Genomic DNA, 27,442 nt, shown 5'->3' with positions numbered 1-27,442 from the left:
CCATTTTGTGTTGAACTTCAAAAATCAAAGCAGCATTTCCAGGTGCTCTCAGAGGAGTTCTTTGCTCACACAGCATGGTACTGACTCAAAGCAGCAGCAAGGTGCTGCTTGGGCAGCAGGGCTGAACTTAGTGGTTCTTAGCCCTGATGTTTTTCATGTTTTCAGGAGAGGTGTGTGTGAAGGTAGGAGCAATAAGAAGTAGAAAGTACTCCTAACAATTAGGAAGAGTCTTATTTATTCATTTGTGTGAGTTGGTGAATTAGTTTTTACGAGTTTTAGAGTTTAACAGAATGATTTTCAGACAAGTACTCGGGAAAATACACACATGAAATTTAGATACATTTTAATATAAAGGGATATGTGAAATTGTACACCATGTTACAGTATAGAAGAATTGTCATTGTTGTGGGCACCAGTTAAGGTGCTTTGCATTGGAGAAGGGCTGCAAGCACATTTCTTACAAATTTGTTTCTTCTCAGCTATTTTGTGTGTATTTGGATAGTGTTAGACTCCCTGTGTTATTAAAACTCTGGTAGCATTTACATGTCTGAGTATCCAACCACTCTCTTACACATGGTACCAAAAGCTTAAGCTAAGTTTGCTGCTGCATCATTTTTATTGTTATTTATCAAAAGCTGTTTTGGAAAGCCCTGGTGTGAACTGCAGTTTCTACCAGTGGGCCAGCTGTTAAGGTATGGATATTATTATTTTTTACCTTCCTGCTATATTTTATGGTTTACTGTGGTGGTGGTTTGCCAGTCTCTGCAAAGCTGGTAGGGAGACAAGAGCATGTTCATTGCATTTAATCTGCAGGACTGCTCTGACAAACCTTGTTGCAGGATACTGAGTAACAAATAGAAATGAGATCAAGCTGCAAAATTTGGAAGCGTGTACCTGCCCATTCTTACCTACTGCCTCTGGGAAGTGATAGCTTTCCATATCATCAAGAAAACACCTATGAAGGACCTGTTTCTCATTTCTTCTGCATTCTCATCTGTTTCAGTTGTAACAAACACTTGTCTTTCCCCTTCAGCTGGAAAAGGACAAAGAGCAGTTAGTGTAACTGGAGAGGAGGACTACAAATTGGCCAGGTCTCACAGGGCGAAGTAGCCAAGGGGAAGATGCCTAACAAAGTGGTGGTATTTTCATAAAACTAGGCAAGATGCAATCACTGCCTTTTTGTATTAAGCAGGATGATTCCAGCTGTTTGGGATTACAGCCCTAAGGATCTTGCTGTCAAGTCTAAGAGTTTCAAGCCAAGTTTTTCAGCTCTCAAAAATTTTGCAGTGTTTTTACTGCAGCTGCAACATTTTAATTTCCTTTTGACTGCACATGAAAGTCTGCTACTGTGGAAAGACAGGAGCTGACTACAGTGAAGGAGTGTGGCAGATTAGCAGGAAAACTGGGGGCTACCTCACTGGTGTTATGAAGACAATTTAGTCCCCCGAAGTAATAATTCCTTTACAATTGTACATGTGCTTGTGTGGTTTGTAGAATTCAGTCTGTGTAGTAGGGCATGTTTTAATGAAGGCATATGAGCTTTTTGTTGGCACACGTACGTGGAGGGAAAGCAAAGTCAGTACCTGCCTGGGGCAGAGGTAAGGAACACTTGCTGATGGAAAAGCTGTTATTTATCATTATCAACTGCCCATTTTCTCCCTCTTAGTCAGAGGGAGGCAAGTTTTATGGCCTTCCTGTAACCAGTCTGTTCCAGAGCATTTTTCCCTCCAGGTTAGTATAATTATCAGGCATTCTCTGTTGAGTTTCAGTAATTCATGTTTACCACCTGGGCCTCTTAAGAAACTGGAAATGTCCTGAAGAGGACTATTACTGTGTATATAAAATGCCTGTAAGTACTGTGAACCTTTGTATTCAGAACAGGGGCAGTGTGTTTAGGCTGCTCTAGCTGACTCCTAAAGCTTCACAGAAGGAAAATTTAACTGGTAGCACAGATCTGTGGGATCTAGCAAGAAGTGTGAGGGGCTGCATCTTAGCTTCCAAGGAGTTCACTTGCATTACAGAACACAGCTGGGTGATAAATGTTGGCCAGGACTGGTAGTTTTTTCTAGATATTCTGCACATTTTTGTTTACCTGTAAGTGCGGCTGTTGGTCTGCTGCACTTTGTGATCAGTGCTATGGGTGTGACTTTGTAATTTGTTGAAGCTGGTAACAATGATGATAATGTCATTCTTGGCTGTATGTGAAGAAACAGGGTGCAGTGCATTGCATTGTCTGCAAAATTGCTTCTTGGTGGTCACAAGACGTAATTCAGGTTCTTCTGAGAAAGTTCTTTTTTTAGGTATTGCTGTGGAGACTGTCCTTTTTAAGTGTCACTTACTCTGTGTAAAAATATCCCACTCCCAGTTTCAAAGGGAAGCCAGGCACCTCATTTCCACAGTTGGGTATTAGAATGTTCATTCTTTTATTTTTAATTTAAAGTAGAGTGACACCTTTCCTAGGACAAGCCTGTTCTTAAAAATCACTGTCTGACTCCTATCTGGATGTATATCTTCTGTATGAACACCACTACTCTGTCTTGCGATTAGGAACCATGAGCGGCAGGACAGTAAGTGATGTCTCTTCTGCACATTATTTCAAACCCAAAAACATGAACCTTAGTCTCTGACCTCCTTTGAGAAAAGTTCTGAGTCTTGAATTAGAGCTTTCTGCAAAGATGAACTATTTCAGGTCTGTCCTTCAGATTCTTCCTCATATGAAATGTGGATTTTTTTTTTTTGTTGGTTTGTTTTGCAAAATTCTGTAGAGTGTGAAAAATTTCTGCTCCCCAACCCCACTGTCAGTGACAAACTTTATAGAAAATACCATAAGATGGAAGGCAAGGAAGGATTGTGACTTCATTCCTAACTAACTGACCTTCAAGGGTGATCTTCTGTACTGGATGCCTTACATAGAAACACATTATCAGGATAAAAACAGGTTGCCATTTCTTTTGGAAATTACATATCTGAACTCAACCTAACAGGTGTGTTGAGTTGTATCTCCTCCCAAAAGCATTGCTTTGTAAGACTTGACTTAAGTGTATTTATTTTCTTAAGATACAAATGGAGTGGGATCCAGCTTTCAAGGACCCCCTACCCTTAAACTCAGTATTAACTAACTTTAAAATGCTAATTGGTGCTCTCATTTAAAACTTCCTCTTAGAATTAAGATATTTTATCTCTAAGTAGAACAACTTGTATTTATCACAGCAGTACTTATCATGCTACTTACTTAAAATTTCTTTTTTTTTTTCTCTCTCCTCCCTCTCTCTCCTGTTTGGTTTTAAGAATTGAAGAAGCAAGTGCAGACTTGAGGAAGCAAGTGGTTAGGCTAGAAGAAGAACTGGACCAAGAACGAAAGAAATACACAATGCTGGAGATAAAACTGAGGAATTCTGAACGTGCTCGGGAAGATGCAGAGAAGAGGAATCACCTCCTGCAGAAGGAAATGGAAGAGTTTTTTTCAACATTAGGATGTTTAACTGGTGGGAGTCAAAGTGCTAAAGTCCCCAAATAGAACAACCTGACGTACATCACAGAAAACTCTATTTCTGGCAAAACCAGTGAAAAAAATGCACATTTTGTTAAGTTATACTCATGTATCATGAGTACTTCTGCAGTGATTGTGCTCTCAGTGACATGTGCTCTGTTGTCTTTTCATGTTCTTCTAGTATTTGGGCCAGCTGGGTAAAGACTGCTAAGCATAATACTTGAACATTTAGATTTCAGATTGCCAAGAAAGAGAGGACACACTTTCTATCCACAGGTCAAAAGGTTCTGGTCTCCATTGCTGTACTTGTTCCATCTTTGGATTCCCTGCACCCTCCTTTTGCTGGTTCACGGACAATGGAAAGGCATGGAAGGTGGGTGAGACCTGGGAGGACCGCAGTTCTAGAATGTCACCTCATTCAGTGTGGCTTAGCGTATGGATTGAATATGAGGTTTTTTCCTCCCTACTCTCTACGTAAAGTTTGTTCAGATGTCTCATTGCTGAAAGTGGAATTATTTTATCAAGATGCTTTGAAAACAGTGTCTACTGAACAGCTAAAAATACTGGAAATTTTGACAGTTTCGCTACGTTATCCCTTAGGTACCAAACAGTTCCATTTCCTCACAAAAATATGACTTATTAAACTGTACCTGTTTAACAACCAGATTGGCCACAGAAACTCACTGGTACTTCAAATATGCATGTTTTGCCCTAGGTAACTTATTTTTACTTTGAGCCAAAAATAGAGCAGATTAGCTGCAAGAAAAAAGAAATCTCCTGTGAGTTGATACGTAGTGATCAGACATCAAGGTAAGAAAAGGAAAATTCTTATTATAATCAAAACACATCCAACTGATGTCAGTATTTTAACTTGAATAGCAAAATGACTGTAAGAGAAATTAATGCAGTTAGTGTTGGAGAAGGGAAACGGTGGGATCTATCTTTAACTGTCACAGAGCAGCAGTTGATTTTTTTTGTTTGCAAGAAAGTTTATGGGGATATGAGAGAATAGGAGAACTGCAAACAATCCAGTTGCCTAAGTTCACTACTTCTACAAAAAGAACATACACTATTAGAATGAAGTTTTAATTCCAGGACTGTCAGGACTCACTTCCCTTCAAGGGACTGACTGACTTATTGGGGAAATTCTGCACAACATTTGGAGGGCCCCAAGTCATACAGAACCTGCACACAAAACGCTGTTTCACCAGATCCATCTTGAGGTGGTTTGCCAGCCCCTGCACTCACTCTATTTTGTCCTCTTTTGCCAGAAATCTTTGACAGCTGATGCAGCTTGGGAGTCTCAAAGGAGAATGATTTTAACAGAAAAATGCCAAGACCACATGAACTGACTAGGAACTGGTATAGACTGCAGTGAAGATGCTCGCTTCATTTAACTACTTAAAAAGAAAAATGACCTTGTTTTTTTTTCTTGGTAGAAAAGAATATATAATTCATTATCTGGCAGTAACCTTGGAATGGGCTTTTTGCAGTACCAGCAGACTGCACAGCTTCTTTCATTGATGTTCTCCTTATCTCACTGGTGACTAAACAGAAGTTAACTTGTTTCTGCCTCGCTGTAGAGATTCTCCCTCCCACAGAAATGGAAACCATTTGAAGCGAGCAAAAAGAAACACATTGGCCTCATATTTCTTGGTTACAGCAAGTCAAGCAAAGCAAGGAAATATAACTAAGCTGTTTGGGTATTTCAGAACAGTTTCCAAGCATGTCCAGCTGCACTGGATTCTTTACTACCCCTATGGTGAAGCAGTGTGGCACAATCCTGGCTGTTCAGCAGGAGCAGCCTGCCACCTGCAGGCAGCAGCATCAGCTTTAACCCCCCCCCTTTGTATTACTAACGAGCACCACTAGGTATCCTTCCAGGGTATTACTACTGGGCACAACTCCTTACCAGCTTACAAGATCACAACTGAGCCTACAAGGAAGACAAGGGCCCGTATAAAACTGTAAATATGCACAAAGCATGAGGAGCAATTCCTGTAACAAGGAATCTCAGCTGGAACACCACAGTGGCTTTTAGGCAGCGTGAAGTCTAATGACAGTCCTCAAAAATAAACCTCCATGTCAAAGTATAGCCTGTGCTAGGCTGTAAATAACTCTGCAGTTAAAATACCAGGCTGGTAAAAGTGACAGTTTGTACTACCAGAGGCACTGAATCCAAAGTAGCAGCAATCAGAATATTTTTGTACCTTCTTTTATTCTTACCCCAACACAGGTACTTTTCATTATATCCAACATCCTGACAGCCTACGTCCCTTAAACAATTCACACTGCATTACCTCCTGTATGTTTCTAGTGCAGACTGCTCTCTTTAATTCCAGCACACTACAATACTGAGCCATGCTGATTGAGAGCCTAAAAACAAATATGTGAAGCAGGGAGAACAACTAACAACTAAACCAGACTGCTCACTAGCTCTCAGAGAAATCAAATGAGTCAATTCTCAATATTCTTTTAAGTACTTAGAATACCAGACAACTGATAATCTACAGCCAAAGCGAGAGACAAAGCCACCTATCCCAAGTCTTCAGCTCCAAGACAGGATCACTTATCAGCTGTGTTGCACTCTACATGAGCTAGCAGCCAGAATAAAATTAATTCTTGTCAGTTTCACAGAGCAAACTGTATCTACTCACAGCAATTAATGGCACTAACCTTTAGTTGACTGTTGTGATCCAGAAATATATATTCCTCTTCTTCAGAAGTAATAGATCTTAGGTCATTTTGAAGATGATCCACTGCAGTAAATAGGCTGCAAGAAGTTGCAGTGTATCCCATTCTCGCTAAAATGTACCTCGGCAGGAAGCAAACTCTTAAGCATGGTGAAAGACATGTAATGTTCATTTTCCTCTCATGAGCAATTTTGCAAGAAATGAGGATATGCTCACGCTGTTGGACATAACCCCATGGATCACCATGTCCTTATTTGACGAGGATAATACTCTCTTCAGTAACAGCTGCTGTTTCCATGCTCTTTTCCCACCACTTCATTTGCCTGTCTCACAGATCTGAGTGCACTCCTTATTTTACACACATTTAGCTTCTTCCAGCCCCCTCCCAGCACCACCAATTAAATTGAAGCCTTAACTGACTTTTACAGGTTTGCTAGTCCTAATAAGACACAGAATCAGATAACTTCCTAGCCTGAAACATCCCTTCCAACATTATGCAGGCAAAAAAGTAAAAAAAAAAGTAAAAAAAAAAACTTCAGTGAAAGAAATCCTACATAAGCACATACTTGAAAAAAATAAATCCAAAGTGAAATAATGAAGAAATTCTATAGGTCTCCATGGTATTTCTAATATGAAAAGGAAAAGCAGTAATGCTAACTTAATGAGTGATCCACATTTGCCAAAGCGGTCTATACAAGCCAGCAGCACTACAGAGAGTTTCAGCTTTAGGTTTATCAGCCAGAACTACTGCCCAAAATGATAAAAAATGAAGTTAACACAGCTGACAACTAGGATTGTCTCAGGCCTTGTTCTATATTCATGTGTTACTTAGAACTAGCCTCACTTTATGCTAACATAGGCAAATAAAAAAGAGCATCTCTGAGCCTCACCACTTTCCTAGAAGAACACCTCCTGAAGAACTGCTCCAGAGGAAGGAAGCAGGCTGCACTATACTGCCCTCAGCTGCAGCACCTTCACATCAAAAATGAGATGCAGAGACAACGTGGCAGCATGCAGCCAAACACAACTTGAGGACATCCCGAGTCTTCATTTAAAGCAACTCACAGAGCCTGCTGGAAATGAAGGTAACGAAATAAATACTGGAAAACCAGTGCAGGAAGTGGTCCTGTTACCCACATTTGTTCTCCAGTAACAGCCCTTCAAAAATCAGGTATCTTAAAGTTTCTCTGGCAATCAGTTTTGAGGGTTTTTTTCCTAAAGACCCAGGCCCTGTGCCCTCACTAGAAGGGCCATAGCTTACCTCTTTCTACCACACAGGGGCCCAGCAGCTTCATTACCAGGAGGGCAGGCAGACTGCAGTTGGTAGCAAAACAGTAAAAATGGAAGAAATACAGCATTTTTTGCCTATAGATGAGCTCAGACACAAAAGAGAACATAAATACCACTTAAAACATTTTTCAGGATAGACCAACATTAATGCAACTCCAGCTGCAGTCTTACTGTCAAGTCCATGCTTGTCATTCCAGCCTAGCAATGAAGAAACACTAAATGCATATTGGTCAAGCTTTTTTTTTTTCCTTTTTTATTTAAAATATTATTATAACCAATTAACATACTAAATAACAATGTATACATTCCAGTGGTGCACATGTAATGACCTATGGCATGAATGATTGAAAAAAATCACAATGCTTTCAGTAATGCCCCACCAACAGCTTATTTGGAGGGAATAAAAGAAAAACAGGAAAGCTATCAAATGCAGGGAAGAAAAAAAATAGCTCTCCCACTATTTTTCATGATGTATTTTCCCCTTAGTATTTCCTGGGACAAAAAAAAAATTAAGAATATACTTTAAAAGGGGCAGAAGGAATGATCACAATCATTAAGGTGTTTTTTTTTTCCTTTCTCAACTTTAGTAATAAAAGTTAAAGAACTCTCAAAAATAGACTAGATATTGGGCCTACAAAAGTAATTCATCTGTATGCAAAGCTTACCAAGAATTTTTCCTTTTGTAAATGTAAAGGATGAGCTGACACTACTAGTAAGCTATTTTTACCTACAAAACCAGACTACAATAATAAAATCACCAATTTACAGCTAACACAATATTCTAGATGTACATTATTGTACACAAGCTATATATTACACATGAACATCTTACGTGAAATATATAAGAAACATAACTACTGATATTGTCTCAACATTGGCCAAAAGGTTCAATTTTCTAAAGGAAGTGTAATTTTCTATTTCACATTCAGTGTAGTTCCAATAGCAAGGGTTACTTTGCTTATTCAGAAGCGTAGATGGTTTGTGTGAGGTAGATCAAGAAAACCTTGCTTAAAATTTTAACGGCAAAAGTGGAAACAATGTTATCTGATTTATAACACATCCACAAAGAAGAGAGATCCGTGTTAGGACGTAAAAGAGATCAACTGAAATATCACTTTAATCCAGTGCCCATAACTGAAGATAAATAAAACGAACCGAAAATTTAGTTAGGCAGTAGAATCTCATCACAGATTTCCATTAAAACTCTTCCTAATCCTATGCAGACTGCTCTCTTTCAGCTCCAATCCTCAAACTATATCCAGACAGGTGAACCAAAAATTTAACAGGCAAATGAAATACAACAATGCGAACAAGCTGCTGTTAACAGCTAATATTGGATTCCTGGTTGGCAGGAACTATCTATATGTACTAGCTCTTTGATCATTTTCTTTATGCAACGTTGAGATTAATGCTGAATGTATTAATGCTGAAGCATTATAAATATAAAATGTCAGTCAAGGTGCTGAGTTTCTGCCTTCTAACAGAATAGCCTTTATGTTCAGAGAAGCAATTTTCCACAAAGCAAACCTACGTCAATAACATTCTGCTTGTACACTGGAACAGCAGAGGGTGCTGTTGCCATAACCGTGTGTCATTTACAGCTCACTACATCCTCTTAAATTCACACATACGTGATTACACGATTCTGTGTGTGCATGGGGCAGGAAGGCTTACCAGTTTTTATACTGATATTATCTTTGTATCTAGCTGGAATTCTCATTCAAAAAGATACTAATATAAACACAGTACAGTAAGATTTTTCTAAACCAAAAACCCAAGCTGCAGTGTCTACATAGGGGAAAGTGCCACGTCTCTTCGGGTTAGCTGAGAGTGAAGCAGAGGTGGCCTGGTCAGTCAGGCTGCTCTAAGGTTGTTCAGCTGATGCTCTGGCAGTCCAGCTTCCCCCCCCACACACACAGTAACACACGCCAACTCCATTGTGTAGCCTCAACAAAAGATTTCACAGATCAAAAGACATCACAGAGCAGAGGTACAGCACACAGTAACAGTATTAATCTTCCTCCCTTCTCCCCCCCACCTTTCCATCTATTTAAAAACCCTGAGGAACCTACTTCTGCAAAGGGAGAAGAGCTTTTTTAGAGCCCGCCACAGAAAGTGGGAATTAATATTATTACTGGCCAGCTTTTAAGCTCACCTGACATGAAATCAGACACAGCTCACTGTAATGCAATCCCTACCAACTCCAATGGGTTGGAACAGCCCTAGAAGTGGAACGTTGCATGCACTTTAGTAAAGCCTGTTACCATGAGAAGATTTTGAAATCGTATACTGAAATAAAGCTTAATATTTCAGGAATAAATTTTTACAGTGTATTAGATAGCATATTAGCTGGCAATAGAATATACAAAAACAGTTGCACTCAACCCCTTTGTTTGCTATTTGTGGCAGTGCACAACCATCTCTGAAATCATTTTATATTTCAACAAATAAAAAGAAATAAGACTTGTCTACTGTTGCAGTAACTTGGTTACTGAGAATCTGATCGACTTGTCTTTTAAGTTTGCCTAAAACGCAATCAGCTGGAAGAAAAAAAAAGAAAGTAACACTGCTATGAAGACGATGCTAGGAGTGGACTATAGGTTCCAGCATCCAGAGCTCTGACCTTAGTGAAATAATTACTTTAAACATTGCTCACTTCATACTGTAACAGGTTGCAGAGGACAATCTCAGCCATTCATCAACACTACATTACAAGAAAAGAAAAACTCAATTCCTCTTAGAGATTATGAGCAAAATGAAGTTATTATTGATTGCTTGCTGTGGTAATATTAGACTCAGCATATTTATGTTAAAAGAAAAAAAATAATGGTCAGATTCACTCAATATGCATCTTAAAGTAATTTTTCTTTAGGACACTGGAAAGTGAAAAATTAAAGTTTCCAAATACTTCAGTCATCACTGCAATCCAAAGGGGTCCAAAATCAATTGAAATAGGGATTATATTTACCAAATCCCATTCTTTATAGAATCTACAGGCATCTGAAGTTGATTTTGTCAGTATGTTAACTTCATACTCCGGGTTAACCCTTGCGTAGCAAAATAGTACTGTTCTATGACCAAAAATTTTGGCTTAATTCACAGTTTGAACTTTCATTAAAAAAAAAATAATAATAATTACAAAATAGACTGTTCTATTGGTCTCTGTTCAAATTGAGCAGATTTTCTATGTTCCAGTGTGAGAAAAGTCCAAATAAGATCTGCCTATTCTGAGGTAATATACAATTTGGCAGGATCCTGTAAAAATAATTGCCTTAACAAATGTGGTTTAGAAAGGCAATAATGAAATATTCCATACAAACGAGGAAACCAAAATTACACACACAAATAGCACTTACCAGCAGTCTAGCCAGGCCAGGGAAACTGTGCAGTTTAACAATTTAGTCATCTTTAAGACATTAGCACTCCTTGTATCCTGCATTTTTTTTAAAAAGACACATTAGATATTGAAAGCATTACTGTCACTTACATTTTTCTGAAACTTTGCTGCAAGGATGAATTTCCCTCTTCCCATTCTAAACACAAGAGAGACTTTTAACCCAACAAAGTGAAGGAACCACACTGAAGAGCATCAGTCACTCCCAGATGACCTTTGTAGCCAGCCACATTATTTGCTTCTGCTCTGTGCCTGGCAAGACTTCCGTAATTTTTATGCTCATTTTGGTGAGCATTACTAATTTAAATTCCTCTTTACATTCTAATTCACTACACAAAATATGCATCTACACATGGCAATCAATTACACAGCCTAGCTTCACTAAAAATCTGCATTTTCCAAAGGAATAAATTCTGAATGATTGTTTAACTCATACATAAACTTAAGTCAGTTATACATAAATCATTCTGTAAATATAAAATGTAAACAGTTAAAATACTTCCGTGACTGGTCTCACGGTCAAATGAAAGAGATATATATTAATTTACACAGCACTATTTCTCCCTCCTTTGGATGGCACATATTGCTGACTTAATGCATTAGCTACAGGAATCCTGAGGTTCTTCTACCACTTCATGGTTTTTAGTGATCAGTTACTTTTGGTGGAGAAAGAATAGCTGAAATTTTGCCCCTGCTGCATTCACATCCTTTCCTCTTCTCCCCAGAAAGCACTCACCTTTGCAGACAAAAGTAGTAAGAAACTAAACTCTCAAGAACCATATACTACATGGAAGTATAACTACAGCATATTTCTTCTTCCTGCTGGCAGTCTAGACGTCCTGGATACACCTTTGTTTTGTGTACAAAAACAGGCTACAAGCTAGAAGTAAACAGTTTATTTGCATTGTAATGTATTATTCATGAAGTATCCTCTCGTTTTATGGTGATCATGAGATTTGGCATGCCACAATTGTGCAGAAGACATCACATCCCTTTGTTAGGCTAGATGTTTCTGCAGCCTTGAAGATAGGCTTTGCTTTCTTAAGATCATAAAACCATTCAAATGAAATTACTTTACAGAGGACTGCATACTGTTTCTCTAACAAAATTCAGTAATTGTTGCTTTTACTCAAGTATTATAGGCAAGTGGCCAAAATGAAAGAGCATGTTATTCACTGTCAGCACCATAGCAGCACGCTCCAAAAAGCCTACAGCTGGCTGCACCCAACTCTCTCTCCCCCTCCACCTCAATATGGACATATGACCAAGCATAAAACTTCGAAGGATATCATGAACAAAACATCTGGAATAAATTCTAAATTTAAAAAAATTGAAAACCTATAAAATCTTAAATAATACATGATATGGTAATGACCACAACATTAATATGTGCTTTGATAAAACAAATCTTACAAATTCAGTAAAAAAAGATCAGCAGCATAATAGTAAAGCAAATATGCAGATTTTAAAACCACAATAAAAATTATCAGGTTTAATATTTTACAGTTAATTACAGCAAAAAAAGTGGCTGCTTTTAACACAACTTACAGTTTAAAATTACAGCACTTTATGATGAATTCTATGATTATTTTTGAAAAAACACTCAAAAATACCACCAAATTTTAAAGGTGCCCTATTAATGACTAAAAGGAACCCCCTCCCACCCCCCAAAAGACCAAGTAGTCATCTACAGCAACCCAGAGGTCCAGCTGAGGTTTCTAGACTGCTGTCTGTATCAGAGGCCAATGTTGGATCTGTTGACATTGAAGACACATCATTGACAGATGACGACGAAGATGGATGCTGAGAGCCATTGATCACTGCTGCACCTGTGCTATGAGAAACAAAACAGCAAATCAGTTGCAGATACAGTTGCACGGCTCAGCACTTGCATTAGTCTGTCTCTTCCTAACAGTCACTACTACTCCCCATTTTGGCAAGTCTGAAGACACGCATCTCAAACAATTGTCAACGTAAATAAAATCCACAAGTCATAAAAATGTGGTGCTTTACGAATGCTATGGTAAGAGCCACAAAACTCACATGATGGGATACCTGTCGAATTACAATAAATGCTGATGACCGAAGGTTAAAAATCACAAATAGTACAAAAACCCAGGGCTAAGATATCCTTCTACATGTTGAGAGCCAACTCAGATAATATTTACATATTTTGGAAAAGAAAATGGCCTTTTTTTTTTTTTTCATCATATCCTCCAACTTAGTCGGGGGAATAGCAAGCATCCATCTGCACTGCATACAGCCAGTTTCAGATATGCTGCAGTTCAAAGCCAGGGCATCAGTAAACTCTGAGAAGAGTCAACAGCAGCAGCTAACTTTTGCCATCTCGCTCTGAAGTTCAGCAACGCTTTCTAAATATGCTCCATAATTTTTCTGTTTAGAGGAATTTTCAAGACATACAATCCAGAAATCCTGTTTCAGTACTTAATAAATAAAAGTAGTGGTTGTATCTTTATGTGATACTGCACCAGCTACAAATTACATATCTTACCAGACTATGGCAGTGGGGTAGGTATGAAGTACTCTACAGAACACATACTGAGATCTTTATAGAGGATTGAAATGAAGCATCAATAAATAATTTATCAGATTAATAAAAAGAGATATTCCACCAAATGATGCCAACTCCACATTCCATTCAAGTAAGTGCAAACTCAAAGAGAATTCTAGAGATTAGCAGTCATTCAAGGGCCGCATTTTTGAGCCTGGTTATAGTTGGATATCTTGAATAGCTTTACACTCTCCTGACCTACAACTCTACGTAGTTTCATACTGTGCTTTTATTGTAACCAACCTAAAGGGGCTGGCTGCCCACGTATAACCCCATTCTTGGTTCTTTCCTCCAGGTCCATGACTTCCTTGTATATCAATTCTGAAAATGAAGGGAAATAAGGCAGAAAATAGAATTTGCAAACAAAAAAAAAAACAACCCCTCAATTGACAATTTATCTCCCATTAAAACGTACATCTAAATTTCTTAGTTCTATTACTGTTTAGAATTAGTTTTGAACATTAGGCTCTAGATTACAGAAGGGCAAGTGGTATTGTAATGTACAATTCTCTACTTCTGGAGCTACAATGGCTTGGAAAACTCAAGAACACACTGACATTGCTCTCAGTCTTTTGTCCAGACGGTCTGAGGACCTGAGGCTAAACTGAGTCTTAATGACTATTCTGTTTTTATCAATGCTTTCTTTGGTACAGAAGAATCAGATCAGCAGTCTTCAAAGAATCATGCAGGCTGTTCTATCAAGGAAGTTTCTTTGTCATTAATTCATTCTCATCTTTAAAAAGCCCTTTCACACATTATTATTTTTTTCATAGTATAGTCTGTCTAAAGATCTGAAAAAAATTCAGAACTCTTACGATTTAACCTGCCTTTTTCCTCTCACAGGTATTTGCCTGAATAAGGTAACCAACCAAGATACTCTTGGCAAGTTGTGATTTCCTTAGGAGAGATCAGGCCACAAGCTCATGGATGAGATAGGAACAAAAACCACAACAGATGAGTCCAAACAGGACTGCCATCCTCCCAACACATATTTGCCACTAAGTTTCCTCAGCAACAACAGGTCACTGTGACATGGAATACGACACTATGGATAAATGTAAGCAGCAACTTCACCTCCCTCATTCTTAAACTAAGTTATAAGTGCTCCTAGAGTGTTTGTAATGTGAATCATACATCCCGCTTTATACAGGTCAGAACATTTCTCAGCTAATGGCATCCTGTCACCCAGAAAACACTTCAGCTGTGAATCTCCAGAAGGAGCAATAGAAGAACAGGACTAAACACATTAAATGCAGATCATAAGAACTGACTTGTCAAGTTACTACTTCTTATCTATCATTGGTCAACTCATGTATGGTTTGAAAGAAAAAAGCATTTAGGAATTACAATTACAAGGGCGGTGGCAGTCTCACAAGTATTGCTTGAAATACTTAGTTTTTATTTTAGCAATATAACTGCATACCTGCTGCTTCAAAAGGGGAATATGTTTGTGTGGAAGGAAGACAGCAAGAGAATTTCTACAATTCTCTTTCTCTCTGCCTTTACAATTAAAACCCTAATAGCTTTTATTTAATAGGTTTCTAACAGGAAGTGATTGCAAGTGTGGCAGTACTAGATTTTAGAGCCCTGTGTTCATTATCAGCCAACGCAATGAAACTGTCAAAAATATTCCATTAAACATTTTTTCCTACTTTTTTTTAAGAAAAAGTATTATTTTCCTTCTGGCTATACCAATCTGGCTCCAATTCCTTCCCAAGCGTTTTCAGTACAAAGTATTAGATCAGTCAGTGACTACATTCTTGCTGAAAGCAGCCTTCACAGTTCTCTGGATCCAAAGCTCAGTGTTACTGCTAATCCTATTTAAAATCCATGAAGCACACAGAACTAAATGAAGTATCTGAGATGATAGAGCAAGCAAGCATCCTAAATAAAAGCACCTTGCTTATACTAAGTGAGAATGGTTATGGTCCTAAGGCACCTAAACGCACCTTGGAGACAGGCTCTCAAGAGCTAACTAGCATGTGGCCCTCGCACTGGGAGAGCTACACACCTGCTCTAAGCTCAGTGAATAACAGAATGTAACAGAATGATCAACTCAGGCATTTGTTCTGCCTTTCGCTTAGGAATAATCAATACCAATTCTGGAACACACTAAATCCTCTAATATGTTAAATCACATGATGAAGGACAGCAGTGGTCCAAAGGAAGGGATTTTTTCAGTGTTGTCAACACTGTACTAACTAGGCTATGCAAAAGACTAATATATTTTACAGAGGGTAGTTCAATATTGTACTTCTACAGTAAATCAAGCATTTACTTACATAAAGAATTCTAACAAAAGTAATACGTGATTTCTGAACAACTGTAAGGGCACACAATATCATCTGAATTGCTAACAGCAGCAAAGGAAAACATACGAAATCAATAATACATATATTAAACATTTCTCCATAGAAATGGAAGTTTCATTTATCTTAAAACTAATCTCCATAGGTCTTTGAAGCACAGTGACTGCCTCTTAGTTCATAAAGTCCAAGGGGTACGGAAGGTTATAGCAAGGTTATGGATTACCATACATCAAACACCAACTGATGAAGATGCATAGCACCGGGGCCTTTGCAGTAGCACATCTTTTTAGAAGCAGTTTCCAAATGAAACGAAAGCTTTACATTCAAGGATGTTCTCCTTATACTTTGTAAGTATAAAGAAAAAACGGATACAAAACCAGTACCGAAATCTAAAGTTCATATTCTTAGAGGTAATCCTTATGTCATACTCTGACACTTCCTACACTTCAGCCCTGGCTACTTTCTCAAGATTCTATATATGAAACCACTGCTATCTCCCACATGAGCTACAACCTCGCCGTCTTGCCCATTGCTAACACTCCTTTTGGCTTCCTCTTTCTGTACAAATAACATTAATATGCTAATATTCAGACTTACAGTGCTCCAACTCCTCCATCCTTTTTCATCGTAGCCGTTCTGTCTGGAAGAGTTTCCCTTCCTAAAAATGCTGCTTTACCATTTGCAAAAGTTGACTGAAATGAGCAGGTCTACAGCTGAGTGACCTTCAACTCCCTACAAAGACTCATCACCTTTACAGAAAACGTTTCCTGTCCCGACAACCAAGAGGTTGTGAAGCACTGATCTATTCCCTTGCCATTCCAAGCAGTTTAAATATATATTATTACATTACTCAGAAGAATCTTAGTAACAGTAAGCCTAGAAGCACTCCTACATTAAAAACCTGTAGGATATGCAGAAGGATCATTCTTACCTTTCCATTCTTCTATTGTGTGCTCCCTCTCATCTAACTGCTTATCTGGTATCTTTGGTGGAGGCTGGAAAACAGAACTAACTCATGATAAAGCAATCAAAGGGCACAGACAAACACAATAAATGAAAAATGGAAATAAGATATTCAGAATAAGGACCTGATTTAAAACTACTGTATTTACATGGTCAAATAATCTCTCATGCTTGGTTCATTTTCTAGATGCTGCTTTGTGTTTTCAACTTGTTTTAGTTAGCTCATTAATGAATATTAGTGTATTAATTAAAACAGAAACTAAAAGGGCTGGTAATAATGCTCCTAACTGCAGTGGTCTCAAGCACAAGCAGCCCTTTTCACCTATTTAGAGTTAATTGATCACTTTCTCTCTAGATATAATAGATCAGTAGAATTCTAATTGTACCACTTACACCAAACATCTTTTCCTGTTCTTAGTGGGCCATCGCCAGCTTACTTTCTCTTAAAAATGAGTTTTTTTCTCATAAGCTGAAGTTATTTTTTAAAGGAAGATTTTCAGTTGATCTCTTTGTTCATTAGTGTCAATAATTCAAAGCTTCAGACCTCCTATCAGATTTTGTTGAAACACTTATTTGCCAGTTAAAGAGTGCTATCAATTGCTGTAAGTAACGAAAGCATTCCTCTTGCCCAGGAGCAAATAACTAGAATACTATCACAAGCAATCAAACCATGCTGTAACAACTGTAGCTCAATAAATCAGAACTCTGTATCAGAGACTTTCAGTTCATTGCTCCATATATATGCAATTGTACACAAAATACACACACAGGTACTGCAGTTATGTGCAAGTCTGTGCCCACCCCTATCACTAATTCTAGTAAGTATATTGATCAATGTCAATGAAAATGATTACTGCTGAGTTAAGCTTCAAGTGAAACGTGTAAAGCATGAAGTAGTCTCCCCTGAAGCAGTTACACAGAGCATCAAAACAAGCTTGCTTTGACAAAACATCTTCCTCATTGGAGACCTAAAACAAGGACTTACAGCTTCGGCTTCTGATGGATCATACCAAACATTGATGTATGGGTGCTGGAGGGCTTCATCCACAGAAATTCTTTTCGAGGCATCTATAACCAGCATTTTTGATAACAAATCCCTTGCTTGACTTGCTGCAAAAGTGAAATTTTCTACTTAGACTAATGCCACATGCACATAACAGTATTTCAAAGCTCATAAAGAGAGAACACTTAAGTAACAAACTCCATTTTATCATTTATACAACCCTCATGTAATTTGAGGTTTAAGAAAATGGTGCATTTGATGACAGAAGGAAAATGAAGAGACTAACATTTTGGAAAGAATTTATGACTGTGTACTATCTAGAAAAAAAATAAAACGTTCCATGGAAGACAGTTCTACAGCAACTATGCATAATCGTCCTACAAGCAGGCAAGGGAACACTGACAACAGAATACTTCTTATTTATCAAGCTTGTTACTGGGACAATAATAATTTAAATAGTAATTTGAAAAGAGAATAGGAGCTAGACAATTAACAGAAGACTGGAAAATAAGTTGTAACAGATTTCCTTTTAAAAATAGAGGACTGGGGAAGGAGTGGACATCAAAAAGGAACTCCTCCTTACTACATTTTTTTCTAATCTCTCATTTCTTTCTCAGAAAAACAGAGTAGAGCAAGAAAGCACCCTTTATTTTTGCTTATGCAAAGATTGGCTGAAAGGTGAGAAAGGATAACCTTCAGCTAGGAGAAAAATCTTTACTGGCTAAACACGGACAAGAAACAAAATGCAATAAAAAGAAGGAAAAACACACAAATACACTGAATGAAGACAAATACTATGGAACTGGCCGTTTAAATGTAAGACAAGTAAATCAACTGGATGGAAACATATAGTATGCTGCAAAGCCATCAAGTCATTTCTATGCAACATCCAACTGCAACACTGCAACTTCTAGCAACCTTTTATTTTAGTTAGCTAAATTCCCTTTTAGAAAGGGATATTCAAATTCAACTAAATGCTGAAGTCATCACTATGAAGATTGAAAGTAATTATACAAAGTAAAACATTTCACCAGATTGGAAGCAGAGAGAGAACACTTTTGAAGTGTCTGAAAGATAAATGCTGAAGAAGGAAAAGCATTGATTGTGACAATCCAAAAGGATATAAGAGGTAAGATGTGTTATGAGTCTCAAGGTATAGCTGAGGTCTGTATTCTGTTAAATTAGTTTTCTATGGGCAAAGTATTCTTATATAGTAAATAGGAAAATCTTGGATAAGAAGGAAGAAGAAATGAACATATCAGGTCATATGTTTGCAGTATGTAATACCTAGCAGGATTAGAGCAAGGTACAGTAAGGAAGCTGTATAAACCATGCTCAAGTAAAACCAACTACACATCATGAACAGTTTAAATACAAAGGATTCACAAAGGTGAATCCTAAACACCTGGAGTCTTCCATTTTTTCTCCATGGATTAAGGCCTGCTGGAAAGGCCTTACCACAATAACACCAAGTTACAGATGTGTCTCACCAGGGTTTCAGTATACTCTGCCCCTGGGTATGGCATCCATACCTGCTGGCAGTAGTACCTTGGCTGGAGTAGCAGAGGACAAGCACCTATCACTCTGCTCTAAGTGACAGCTGTTTTTTTTATTTTTTTTTCACATAAACTGTAATTGTTAGTCAGAGAAAACATGGTGAGCTTTAAAAATAGTAACTTATTCCAGAAACTAAAGGATATATGTATATGATGAATATAAAAACTTTATTTTTATCCCCAAACAAACAAGATCTACTGTGGCTATGAAACATCTACTCCTCTCTCCTCTCACTTCTCTCTAAACCACATCTGTCATTGAGAGGAATAGCCTTTCATTTCTTTGTTCAGATATCGAAAAAAATAGGAGCTATTCCAGAGAATATGAGAAAGTGGCAGTAACCTCACCTTAGTATTTCCATCTGCTCCCATTACATAAATATTTTAACACGTAAATCCTTAACAGGATGGTTTCATAGTGAACAAAACCAAGATGCATTTCTGTTGGGTATGACACAGTTTAAAAACTTTTAAAATATACACCACACATACCTTTAAGTTTGTTGTGTTCAGAATCAGCTGGGAAAAGGACATCTGGAAAGAGTTTCTCAAAGCTATATCCAGCATACTTGGGTCTGTTCTCCACGTAAGTTCGAACTGTGGGCTGTAATTTCTTCATAAATTCGGGGCACGGTGTTCCTAGCTGCTCTATAACTTTATTCCATTGATCAATATCTAAGGTTGCACAGCTAAGAAAAACGGTGTCTAATTTTCAGCTAAAAGTTATGTTAAAACCACATGAAATATCCAACAGAGATTAAAACAGAAAATGATCACAAAATTTCAAGTTCATCATTAATTAGCAGTATCTTCATAGAGAAAACAGTGAAGTAAAGCAAGACTGCATCTCAGTAGTGAAGGCAATATGTATTTTACTTGAAATCATAAGAATTAACTGGCAAAGGATATACTTCTGCAAAACAGAGAAAGTTAAAGACTCCCAAGATTTAATCTTAAGCTCAAATAAAGGTGTTTGTGTTACTGTTTAAAGACATTCTGTAAAACAATTAACTTTGTGATCTAAACTGGTATTCACAATACTCCAACTACTAAGCCTCATTAAGGAACTGGAGAGAATCACCTTGTAAAGCTGCTTTGTGCTTCCGCCTCACTTCAGTAACTCAGCTGAGTTCTGGACTGTACCAAATTAGTGATCTCACATTGACCAAACACAATGCATAGCGCCATGGCCACATGAAGGATTAAATCCTGGCACACACAGGTCAACAACAATTTTGTCAGTGTCTTCAATGAAGAACTGAAAGACTTTTGAGGCCAAGGAACATCTTACCCAAAAAGTTTATACCAACTAGGGGACATTGACTAGTTCATGGCAAAAGAATTTAATACATGCTACTAAGCAAAACAAAGCAAACAAAAATTTGGCTCATTGCAGATGGTTACATACTGGGAGTGAGTTCCAGTAAAATCTCACACATGCTTATGTCATTCAACTAGTCTCCCAGCATTTTCTTTTTGGCTACTGCCTAAGACTAGACACTGGGCTCCCTAAGCCCTCAGGTGGATCAGCAGGCCCTCTCTTAAAGCTTCAAGGATTTTCAAGTTCTACAATGCTTTAGCACAGGTCTTGAAGGGAAAAAAAAAAAAAAAAAAAAAAGGATACTGTCTGAATTAAAAGTCAGGTTAACTAGCAACCTGGATTCACAAAGCTAGCACGGTGCAGCTAAGGCAATGACAAGGCTGTGTGATGAAAGCATGGACTCCCTGCATCTCCTTGTCATGCCCCAAAACCTTTACCCAGTCCTCACACCCATGTAGTAATGTATTGATTTTTAAACCATTAATCTGCAAGAAAAGCGGGAAAGATTTCTGATGGCATCTAATCAACTACTAGTGAAACAAGATGCCAAATTCCAATTCAATTTCCACTAATTTTAGTGAGGATCCAGAGTTTTCAGCTCTGTTTGCTTGCAGCAGATCCTTTGTCTGAAGCATTTGTTCATATGACCACCCACGCAGACACCACTGAGCCATTCATGGAATAGCAAGACAGGAGCACCAGATATTTCTGAAAGCTGTTTGCAGGATCATTTCTGCATACAAAAATAAAACACTCCGGTGGACAATCATTTAAGCTGGTTAGGAATTTTTTGTAAACGTCTCCTATAAAACATAAAAAAATAACAACAGCTAAATGTGCTTGGGTACCAAACGAGATTACTAAGTTATTACATATAAATGAGCTCCAAAGCAAAAACCAATGCATGTGAACCAGTAAAACACCACCTAAACAAACAAAAATGTCTCTCGTAAATATGACAACATCCAAAATCAATGGATAGACACTATATCAAATTGAAAAGAAACAAACAAAAAAGGAAAAAGGAAAAATAAGTCTGTTCACCCAAGTGGTATTTTGCTCTTCTTGCTAGAATTTCTCACTAAGCATTAATTTCTAAAGAGCACTGTACACATTAAAGCTATCTGTGCTGTTGTTTTGCTCTAAGTGCTATACCTGTAGTTATTTTTGCAGCAACCTGGAACCAAAATTACGACCCTGCAAATGGTTTTTTGGAAAGGCAATTTAAAAACAGTATTTTAAAAATTAGATCCACCTTAACCTGGAACTAAATCATTGTGGTATCTTTTGACCTTTTCAAACTACATCTTAGGCCAAAGGTAAGGATACGATCTGTACCAGGAAATAAAACACCACCTTTGATCATTTCTCCCATGATGCACCCAACTGACCAAATGTCAACTGAAAACAAAATGCAATGATATTAACAGAAAAGATAGTTATCAAAATAAAGGAAATAAAAATACCTAGACGCACACACACGTGAAGTGACTATAAAAAGCATGTGTAATGGAAGTGAGTGAAGGTGAATGTACGCTAACTACAGGACCAGCAGAGACTATGTCCTACTGCTAGGTGCAGCCTGAGTTAAAATGAAGTCCTTAATTTTTTTTTTCAGTGTTATCACAAGAAAAATTCATGTCCATTTAATAAAAAAAAATTGTACAATATGCATTTTCATGACATAACATCAATAAAAAGGTTAATCACTTCCTAACTAATTCAACCTGCTGCAGCAGCACAAGGATACAGTCCCTTCCTGGAAAGAGGATTTTGTGGCAAACCATTTCGCCCATAATGCACCCCACAGACCATAAATCCACTATGTTTGTAGCACAAAAAGAAGGAAAAGCAAAGCAAACGGTCATTTAAAATTAAAAGAAGCATAACATGACTGCATTCTATAAACTGCAGAGACAGCACAGGAAGAAGAGCAAATCTTTATATTAATCAATGAAACCACTTTTAAGAACACAGTATTTAAGGATTAGCTTTTAACTGTCTCAAATACAAGGCAGAAAACCATCCTTTTGTTTAACACAGTGCGAGAGCAAGAGCTACAGCAGAGAGAGAGATACACATGAATCAAGCAGAATAATGCCCATCTTCAAGTTCTGAGGCTTGCAAAGCTCTTTCAATAGAATACGTCGGATCTCCAAGACAAGTTTATTGAAATTACTTTCACTGTAACTATAGGAATCATTTTAAGAGGAGTAAACGAAAATGACCTTTCAAAATATGGGGTACCTGAATATTTAATACTTTCAGAAGCAAAATTAGTCATTTCATAGGAATTAACATTTGCCATCAAGTATTTCCGTGAGTCAGATTACCATGCATATCTCTCTCCCTTAAACAAGAAGCAAGTACAATCAGTAAAAGATCACTTAGAATTTTAGAGGATCAGTTAATGACAATATTAGTATGCTCCTAAGAGATTTCAAGTTAAAATTCTTTGGTTTAAGAATATTTCTCTAGTTCTGTTGAAATAACATACAAACAAAAAGCTTAATAGTAGTGTTTTTTGTACAAAAGATTATTTTCCACAATATCTTAAAATAAATCATTCATAAGATATACTCATAGATGCACAAGTTCACTTTTTACAGGTATGCCAATTTTTCTAAGTTGCATCAGAGATACTCCATTAATTCCGTATGCAAATATTTTCTTGATGTCATAATCATGCATCTGTATTATGATGAATACTTTTACGTCAAACGTAAGACCAGAATTTCAGTTAAGCAGAGAAGAAGGGGATTTAAATGAGAAAAACTGTATGCCAAAAATCGCTTCTGAAAGTTGCGAGGGAGCTAAACAATTTCAAGCAGACAACATTGCTTCTTATTGAAAACACTCCTTCCTTTTTATGTAATAAGTTCCTCTAAAATAATGTTTAAATCATATGGAAAAAGACCACAACTGTACATATTAATAGGTCAAAATTAAGGGCCCGGTTCATTTAAAAATGATTTATGATTAGCACTATTTTCCCTTTATAACACTTTTTGAAAGCTTACAGAAAGTACACATTCTGCTACCTTCACAAACTAAAATATATCCAAATGTGCTGTAAATAATGTGTCCAATGTGATGAAAATACCTCCCATAATTGCATAGAGAAGTCTGGTAAGAGAAATAACACGAGTCAGTGATCTATCTTCATGCATCAGAAGACTCTGAGGACTAAGAAAAACATTAAATACAATTCCTCTGTTTAACCTACAAAACAGAACAAATGTAGAAGTTAACTCTACCATCTGCTTGTTTGGGCCACTCATTTTTTTTAGTTACAGATTTCATATACACATACATAGCACCAAAGATTACTGCTCTTCAGCATGTATCTCAGTCACCAGTACGTGTACTGATGTGTCCTCCCTCATCTTGAAGGGGAAGTTCAGCAGGGAACTGAAACAGCATGAAGATGCCAGATGACCCTGCTTTAAATGTTAGTCTCTTTTTAACCGTTAATTGTTGTCAATTTTCAATATTTAATTCTACATTAAATAAGTTAACCTTTACTTTAACTATGGGTTTAGAGAGCTACAACTGCTTTAACTATGGGTTTAGAGGGCTACAACTGGCATCAATGTCAACAGGAGTGGATCCTGGGCAGCCCATGGATCTCACTACAAGTGCATCCTTTCTACTTGCCTTGCTGCCCTCTGCAGCCTTACTGTGCTGTCAGTGGAGCTGCACAGGAAGGAACTCATCAGCAGTGACTGTGAAGAACAACAACAATTTATGTAAATAACCTCCTCATAACAACAGTACATAGGGAAGAAAATACAGGCTGCTTCCTGAACCATTTAGCAAACAAATTCACATTCTATAAAAAGTGTCATTCTCAACTCAATGACCACATATTCAGGTTTTGGGAAGATGCTGTATAGTTTTTCATATGAAAGTAAATTTGGATTTACATTCTGCTGCAAAGCACAACTCACTCTTAACTTAGGGAAGTGGGCTGTCACTAGCAAGGCCACTAGCAACAACAGGGTGCTCTAGAACACAGTCTGTTTAACTACAACAATAAACCTCAGCATCATTTGAATGGAAAGAATGTTTCACACTTTTGTAACTCAAAATTACAAATTTTATGAGAAAAATGTGAACTGGGCAGTCTATGGCAGAAAACCTGAGACCTCCATCACATCAATTCCTTCTGCAAGGCAGCTGAATGACTCTACAGCTTTAGGTTTTTGTGATTATTGCCTCTTAGCTGGCCATTGCAAAGCCTTCAGGGAAAGAAAAAAGAAAGAAAAAACTTAAAGCAGTGCTTGCTTTCTACAGAACTTCAGCAGTTAAAAAAAGTAACTTACGCTTGCTTCACTTGACCTCTGTCTTGAAAGTTACAGAAAAAATAGCCAACTGTACATCCTATCTGGCAGATTAATGATCCAAATAGAAACATAAATCACAGACTTGAAAAAAGACCTATTCTCATTCCTTTGAGTTGAATTCTTCCACTGTCACACTGATAGGGGTTGTTCTTCCTGGCTTTCATAAACAATCACAAAAAAGAGATCAGTCTCTATGAACATAACAGTTATAGTTTCTGTACGACCTGAACTTGTCCTAATGCTATGCAGTTGCCAGGGAAGTATGCAGACTACATTAAAGAAGTCTGAAAAACACTGCAAGCCCCAGTTGTGTCTGTAACCAGAGAAGCCACACACCTCACCTCACCAGGAGACGGCTAACAAAGCCTCTAGCATTGCAGCACCTTCTGGGGCTTACTAGAGGACTAATAGATAATGTGTTCAGAACACAATCAGCAAATGGTGACCCTTGTGCATGATACCTGCCTGAGGCAGAAGCACCAAGTGAGGTGAACTGACAGCAGTGATAGCAGATCAATGAAATGGCAGCAGAATCAGAGCCATAAATAGACCTTTAGGAAGCACATGTTCCATTGGTTTCCTGAAGGATACTAGGTGTTCATTTAGAAGATTGTGTGATTTTTCCTCAAATGCTAAATGCTTTCCTAAATATTTTAGAGGTTACTGAGAAACAGAGGGCCAAAGGAGTGTAAGGAGGAGGGAAATGTAAGCAAGCAGAGGGACAAAGTAAACGAGTTTCCCTGTAACTCATCATGGACACAGAGAACCTATAATGCTTCTTAATGGTGCTGTGCATTTTTCTTCAGCAGCATTGTTTAAGAACTTAGTGCAACAGTTTTAAATTGGGCTTGTTTTAATAAAAACAATGCCATGGCAGGTGTCTTGAGCTCGTTTGTTGCCTACTCTTGAATGGCATTATTGAATGTAGGATTTTAAACATTAAATTTGGGACACACTGTTATAATTTACGTCCTCATCAGGAATAAAATCAGTCAACAGTATACAAAGGTATGTATCATATCTTAAGAAAACATACTTCCATTTCTTCATGAAGGAAAATAAACCTACCAAGCAGGTCACTTAAATTTTTAAACAAACAAGGCCCTCAATTTTTTCTCCTATTAAATGTAAACATTATTAATGGAATTAGATAAATAAATTGGTGTACCCGGAATCTGCATTTTGGTCACATGCCTAATTTATAAAATCTTTTACATCTTGAAAAAAAACATTAAACATGTAAAATGTGGCGTGCCAAACAAAAAATAAAGCTATGCCAAAGAAAGACTATATTTGCTGACCGTTTTCTTTGTATCCCATCCCTAGGATGACCTCTGGTGCTCTGTAGTAACGAGTCACTACATAAGGCGTCATCATAAAACTAGTTCCTGCAGTTCTGGCCAGTCCAAAGTCAAGAATCTTCAAAGTGCAGTCTGACTTTACTACTATATTACTGGGCTTTAAGTCCTTTAAAAAGAAACATCATATATGACCACTAAGACAAGCACAAAGTACTCGTTGGTTCACATTTTTAAAAGAGAATACTACTAACATTCAACCCCACATATATGACTAGGTCATTTCTATAACTGCAATTTACTTTCCCCCTTGCATTAATTCATATGCATTCAGCAGACCATAGAATTAATTCCCTTCTTGTGCTTGTAGATTCATATAGCAATTAAAGAAGGAAAATACAACTAGTGTTACAAGATATTCTAGCAATGTGTGAAATAAATTGAGGTTAGTATGAAATGTTAGCTCTGAGAAAGGTCTAGAAACTGTTCACTGGAACACCAGTTATTATTACAATGCAGAACGCAAGTAATGTGACAATTGCAATAGTCATTACAATATAAAAATCATTAGAATCGTTCATAAATGCAAAAAGCAAAAGATTTCTTTGCTGGTTGGGGCTGCATTACCTCTTTTGAACCAACGCAGATATTTCTCTGAACAGGAAGGAAATGCTCATGCTCACATAGATCTAATTTCTCATTTAGGATTTGGTTTACATTATACCAAATTTGGTGACCAAACACAAAAAGGCACCAGTGAAAAACTGCCAGATACTTAACTATTAAATTGGAGTGAAAAATTACATACTTTCAGAGGTTCTTAGTTGGAATCTTGGTTAACTTTACTCTCTTCAGTTCAACTTCAAAATTATATTAGCAATAGGGGCTTTGCAATGTCTACACAGACATTCTCAGTCATTATCTCAGGATATCTTACACACATCTGAATGTCACAGAGCAATTATTACGAGCAGAGTAGGTTCAGAATAACTTTGTCATCATAAAATCATTCGTAACACATAAACCATCCATACAAGGTTGGATCCTTTCTAGCTACCTCTACCAAGATTAATGAGACAAAGCAATACGATGTGGCAGAGGACTCTAGTATTTTAGCTGTGGGCATTTGATAACTAGCTCTTTCTTTCATTATTTCTTAAAGATGCAAAAGTGGTAATCTGTAAGATTTTCATTTTACTCGTATGTC

General features: G+C 37.4%; 2 protein-coding genes across 12 annotated transcripts in view; one reads left to right on the top strand and one right to left on the bottom strand.

Annotated features, from left to right (window-relative positions):
- ARHGAP22 (Rho GTPase activating protein 22) overlaps positions 1–10,608 on the top strand; it is a 123,223-nt gene extending 112,615 nt beyond the window's left edge. For 5 of the 6 annotated variants that reach the window (XM_019617624.3, XM_010714469.4, XM_085230175.1 and 2 more), the window contains one exon: positions 3,289–10,608. In XM_019617624.3, the coding sequence (XP_019473169.1) occupies positions 3,289–3,517 (229 nt within the window). In that variant the 3' untranslated portion in view covers positions 3,518–10,608. The remainder of the gene's footprint in view (positions 1–3,288) is intronic. The other variant, XR_014884902.1, reaches the window with a different exon arrangement.
- A 1,140-nt stretch (positions 10,609–11,748) lies between these two features.
- The window catches only part of MAPK8 (mitogen-activated protein kinase 8), a 44,516-nt gene continuing 28,822 nt past the window's right edge, over positions 11,749–27,442 (bottom strand). For 2 of the 6 annotated variants that reach the window (XM_085230177.1, XM_085230178.1), the window contains 7 exons: positions 26,239–26,404; positions 21,921–21,992; positions 19,763–19,945; positions 17,697–17,821; positions 16,680–16,743; positions 13,683–13,760; positions 11,749–12,696 (listed from right to left, as the gene is read on the bottom strand). In XM_085230177.1, the coding sequence (XP_085086303.1) occupies positions 12,551–12,696; positions 13,683–13,760; positions 16,680–16,743; positions 17,697–17,821; positions 19,763–19,945; positions 21,921–21,992; positions 26,239–26,404 (834 nt within the window). In that variant the 3' untranslated portion in view covers positions 11,749–12,550. Of the gene's footprint in view, positions 12,702–13,682; positions 13,761–16,679; positions 16,757–17,696; positions 17,822–19,762; positions 19,946–21,920; positions 21,993–22,341; positions 22,414–26,238; positions 26,405–27,442 lie in introns of all 6 variants that reach the window. The other 4 variants (XM_085230179.1, XM_085230180.1, XR_014884904.1 and 1 more) reach the window with 4 other exon arrangements.

This window comes from Meleagris gallopavo, chromosome 8 (genome assembly GCF_905368555.1).
Source record: "Meleagris gallopavo chromosome 8, MGAL_WU_HG_1.1, whole genome shotgun sequence".
NCBI lineage: Eukaryota > Metazoa > Chordata > Aves > Galliformes > Phasianidae > Meleagris > Meleagris gallopavo.
This window is presented reverse-complemented; position numbering and strand designations above follow the sequence as displayed.